Source organism: Stegastes partitus, unplaced genomic scaffold (genome assembly GCF_000690725.1).
Source record: "Stegastes partitus isolate 25-593 unplaced genomic scaffold, Stegastes_partitus-1.0.2 Scaffold1472, whole genome shotgun sequence".
Taxonomy (NCBI): Eukaryota; Metazoa; Chordata; class Actinopteri; family Pomacentridae; genus Stegastes; species Stegastes partitus.
Window position 1 is genome coordinate 136,972 of NW_007579203.1, and position 5,364 is coordinate 142,335.

The window sequence follows — 5,364 nt, forward strand, 5'->3', positions numbered from 1 at the left end:
GCAGCCAGATCGTCTACACCGACACCGAGGGCTGCCTGGGCCTCCTGGACGGACTGGGCGGCTCCACCACCGGCACCGGCAAGGTAGAGCTCAGATTACTGACTGCACGGCTCATGTTGCATCCATACATCTACGTGTTCATACATTAGTGTGTTCATAGCGCTCTGTTCATTCTGTTTCTGCTATAACCTTATTTATGTAGCAACTTTCTAAAGTTCACAACAAATCAATAAAGCAACACCAGATGAAAATAATAAAATAAAATGCCATAAAGAGCAAGTGGGCTAAAAGGAAACAGAGTAAAACTGTAAACACAAAGCTAATAATAATAATAATAATAATAATAATAATAATAACTCAACAGAATCAATATGTAAAGTAAATAACGGGTAAAAGAGAATAAATTGAAAAATAAAATAAAGTTTAAAAAAATAAATAAAATAGACAATAATAATAAAAGTACAAAATTGACAAAAACATAAACAGACAACTATGTCACTCTGTATTTATACGGTACTATTTTATACTTCACACAGCTGTAAATATAAAATAAATCTAAAACTTCGACATAAAACTTCTTTAAATATAAAATGAGAAAAAAAAGTTGCACAAAACGTCTTTAAAAATAGAATAAATTTCTACATAAAACTTTTTTTTTTTTTAAATCTAAAATTTCTTTTAATATGAAGTGAATCTAAAATTATACATAAAACTTATTCAACAACACATATAGTAGAATCCACTCCATTAGAGGTTTTCCGCTGTTGTTGAGGCTTAACTCTGGGTTTTGTTTATTGTTTTTTTACATCATGAACAAAGTTAATGGTGAACTGGGGTAAATAACTGCCCTCTTGCTTTAGTTCTTTGCGGGTTTGAAGTCGTTCTAGTTGCCAGTTTGCGTTTCTACAGAAGTGTTAAAGTGAACTGAGCCCGTTCATAACCAGCTTTCTGATCACGTTCATCCAGGATCACAGATTCCAGCTGATTTTCCATCAAAATAAAATAAAACAATAAACATTCTCAGCTTCTCATTGTCACATTTCTTGTCCTGCTGTTAACATCAACCTGTTAAATTCTCTGGACTTTCAGCAGGCGTCGGTCAAAAAGCCAGCGGGAGACTACGACGACCTGTTCGACGACGACGACAACAGACTGATGGATGAAGGACTCAGCGACACAAACTCGCCGGTCAAGAAGCCCGTCGCCCCCGACGACGACGATGACGACGACTTCCTGATGCCGGCGACCGGCCGGGTGAGGAACCGAGGGGCGATCCTGGACGATGAGAACTCCCTCGGTGAGCGAAAGATGAATATTTAAGACTTCTGCTTGTTCAGTGGCTTCAGTGATTAACAGGTTATCAGAGTGGTAAATTGATTTTCTGCTGTTTGGTTTCTATCCATAAACTTTGGCTTCTGGACAGGAACAGAAAAGACACAGCTGGTTGTTTGTACTTCCAGCGTAGCCCAATTTATTTTATGTGGGTTATTCCATCTCAGATCATTTGTTTGACCGTCTCTAATTGGCTTAAAACTTCTTTTTCTTTATAAACTATGCACGTTTGAAATGATATCTTTTATTTTCTAAAAAATTGCACATTTTCAGCATTTTTTTTTTTTTTTCACAAATTGAACATTGAGGCTGTTTGAACGACAATATCTCAGGAACTATTAGAGATAAAAGCCTGAAATGTTCACTGTTACTTCACACCATGACCTGGATTCAGAGTCTGCAATATGGGACAAGCAGATCAGATAATCTCTGAATATGGGTGAGTTGAAATATGAGGGGAAAACATTTAAGGCATCATGAAAAGTCGTATCTTTGAGCTCATTAATAAAAAAAAAAAAAAATGTGAGCTGGGGATATTATTCTGAACCACATGTAGATTCATGTCACAAATATACAAAACAAAACATAAAAAATACTTTTTAAGATTAAAAACTTGATCACAAAGCTATTTTAGTTGAACTTTTATAACCTTATCGAGCAGGTGTGTCAACAAAACTAACATCGTTTGTACGTCGCCTGATTTCATTTTTCATTTTCTGACTCCACTTTAAATAAATCTTGGTTTGGTTTCTCAGATATCTTCATAAATATTTTAACCTGTGCAGAATTCCGGCATATCAGAGATGGTTTAAGCAGAAATGTGCTGATTTTAGATGGAATGATCCACGTCTATATGTTCAATGTTTTATTCTAATAATCACATAAAAGGAAGAATTCTGTTCTAGTTTAGTGATGTCCGCCTCCAGTCCTTGTTCATCTCTTTGATTATCCACACAGACGATGGTTTTCTCTGCTTTCTAGCACATTAAGCTTGATTTAGGTGACGAAAGATGCAGAATAATTGGGCTTAACATCTACAAAAACTGGAACTAATTCTGTATTTGCTCGTTTCTTCCTTCAGACACGGGATCCCTGCGACTCGGTCAGGACCGGTTCGGAGACGATGACGATGCCGGCAGCGCTGTGGTTCCTGCTTCGGCTCCGCTGGTTCCCCTTCGTCCCGTCTACGAAGGGCCGATGCCGACACCTCCTCAGAGGGCCTTCCAGTCTGGATCCACTCCAGCTCATCTTACACATCGCTTCTTGGTAGGACGAGTTCATGAGGCGCATGTCGTTTTACTCATCGCTTCCTCGGCTGCTGGAGGAGCTTTGAGTGAAGATGCACAGGTGTTTCCTCCATGAAGGGTTTTCTGCACCTGTGACATAACGGAGGCGACACACAGCTGGAATATGAAAACCATGTTGGCAGGAGGACCGACAAATGTGTGTTTATGATATTCAGTATTAATGTATGTCAGTCTTTATTTGTACAGTGCTATTTCATAGTTCACACTGCTTTAAATATAAAACCAACAGTCAGAGGTGAGGACGTCTCATTTTGATAAACACCTGTTGCCTCGACTCCTCTCTCCTCGCGTCAGCTCCTCGCCTCCTCTGCTTGAATCTCTGCTGGGAGGGAATAAGACACGAGGAGAGGAGTCGAGGATGTCCAACTAGTGAGATGGGATGTGAGGAAGTTCTCACGGTTTGATGAAACCGATGTTCAGACAGTGTTGTAGTGACACTCTGCCTCTGTCTCAGATGTGGAACTCTGTGGGGATCATCCGAGGCTACAACGACGAGCAGGACAACGCCATCGACGTGGAGTTCCACGACTCGGCCGTGCACCACGCCATGCACCTCACCAACTCTCTGGGCCACACCATGGCCGATCTCTCCCAGGAGGCCGTGCTGCTGGCCTGCCCCAGCACCGACGAGCTCGCCAGGTGAGCCTCCCCCTGACATTGTGTGTGTTGGTGTCTCTTAATTCTTCCAGTAAATCCTTCAAACCAAACTGCTGCTCTCTCCTCCCAGCAAGCTGCAGTGCCTCCACTTCTCGTCGTGGGACACCAACAAGGAGTGGATGGTGGACCTGCCGCAGGGCGAGGACGTGAAGGCGCTGTGTCTGGGTCAGGGCTGGGCGGCCGTCGCCACCGACACGCTCACGCTCCGCATGTTCTCCATCGGAGGAGTCCAGAGAGAAATCTTCAGCCTGCCGGGGCCGGTGGTCTGCATGTCGGGACACGGAGAGCAGCTGCTCATCGTCTACCATCGAGGTCAGACGCACTCATGCACCTCACTGTGATGTTTACTCTGTGCAGAATAGAATCCCTTTGATTGGCTTTTTAAATCATAATCTGTCGGCGTGTTGTACGTAAATACAAGGTGCAGTTGGAGGTAAACGTATGTAAACGCGTAGCTTCAGTAAATCTATATAAAGTGCATAACGTAGTAGTTACGTGTCTTGTAGGCACTGACAGCACAGTCAGCGTTTGGCAGAATTACTTCCTCTTATGGCTCTGGGTTAGAAGCTGTTTTCCAGTCTGTGTGTACAACGGCTGTGTTTCCAATGAATAGACAACGTTCAGAGCTGCATGTCACAAGAATACAAAACATATGCAACACTTGTTGATGTCTAATACTTTGACACAAAAATAACAGTGTTCTTACTGTGATATTTACGCTGTGTGACCGCCGTGTTTCTGGTTTAAAGGCTACATCCACAGTTCTCTACGTGTGACGACAGTAATCAGGGCTCTTGTGTTCTCCTACAGGAAACTTTAAGCATCAAACTCTTCATTTTCTGGATTCTGGCAGATTTTTGGCCCCAGTTTGTAATAAAAAGGTCTATTTGTAAATAAAAAACACAAAATAAAGGCACAGAGTAAATGTTCTAGAGGTTTATTGGGGTTTATTGTCATTTTATGGGGTGAAAAGTTACACATGTTCTAAATACCGAGAACCTGTATCCCCCCTGAAATCTACACCTATATGCTCCTTTATTTCTTATTTAAATTTCAATACCGCTGTAGGCTGTATAGACAGAATAAAAATGGAGTTTAGATCTTTCTTCTTTTTTTTTTGCTGTCCATTAATAATTGTGCCTAAAAAAAACAAACAAAAAGAAATTAAAACATCTCCTGAATGTTTGCTTCACAATCTAGAGAAACTAGCAGAGTTATGAGCTTTGACTTAGACCACACATGCATGCTGTCTGTGTGGACGTGTGAGTCCACGCCAACTTTTCTGAGTGACAACGTGAATTTAAATCTTGCCCGAGTCGACTAATCAGTCTGGTCACGCCTTCTGTTGCACTCAGCAGGTGTCTTTGTCGCTTTCTAGCTTTTTATGGAGCCTTAAATCCTTGCCTGTGTTTTTATTTTTCCGTCCTCAGCTACGGGTTTCGACGGTGAGCAGGCTCTGGGCGTTCAGCTGCTGCAGTTCGGTCGAAGGAGGAGGCAGCTGATCAACGGAGAAGCTCTGCCGCTGTCTCACAGATCTCACCTGTCCTGGCTGGGATTCACCGCCGAGGGTCAGTCTGTCAACATCTTGTACATCCTCTCTATTAAACTAGCAGAAGTAAGTAACCTCATCCGAAGCGGCATTTCTTTGACACGTCCGTTTGTGCTTTTCAGGCACTCCGTGCTACGTGGACTCAGACGGGGTGGTCCGGATGCTGAATCGATCTCTGGCCAACACGTGGACGCCGGTTTGTAACACCAGAGACACCTGCAAGAGCAAGTCGGATCACTACTGGGTGGTCGGAGTTCACGAGAACCCTCAGCAGCTCAGGTGAACTTTCTGCTGCCTCTTATTTCACTTACATGTGTTGTGAAAATGCTGCCATGACTTGTGTTAACTGCAAAAGAAAGCCAACACAGTGCCGGGTTGTTGCATTGAGGGAGAGCTGAGTGCAGGTTTAAGTAGCTTTCACCTGGTGGAGAAATAATGTTTTTGGATGGAGTGTCGCATAAAGATTCAGTAAAACTACTTGTGTGGCAGAAAATATAGACACAGAGGGGCATAAAAACT

General features: G+C 42.6%; 1 protein-coding gene across 1 annotated transcript in view; it reads left to right on the top strand.

The window, feature by feature from the left end:
• Positions 1-5,364, top strand: part of wdhd1 (WD repeat and HMG-box DNA binding protein 1) — a 23,427-nt gene that overhangs the window by 7,999 nt on the left and 10,064 nt on the right. The window contains exons 9-15 of the mRNA XM_008299844.1: positions 5-83; positions 1,090-1,297; positions 2,414-2,598; positions 3,094-3,278; positions 3,367-3,608; positions 4,727-4,864; positions 4,968-5,124. Coding sequence (XP_008298066.1) covers positions 5-83; positions 1,090-1,297; positions 2,414-2,598; positions 3,094-3,278; positions 3,367-3,608; positions 4,727-4,864; positions 4,968-5,124 — 1,194 coding nt within the window. The remainder of the gene's footprint in view (positions 1-4; positions 84-1,089; positions 1,298-2,413; positions 2,599-3,093; positions 3,279-3,366; positions 3,609-4,726; positions 4,865-4,967; positions 5,125-5,364) is intronic.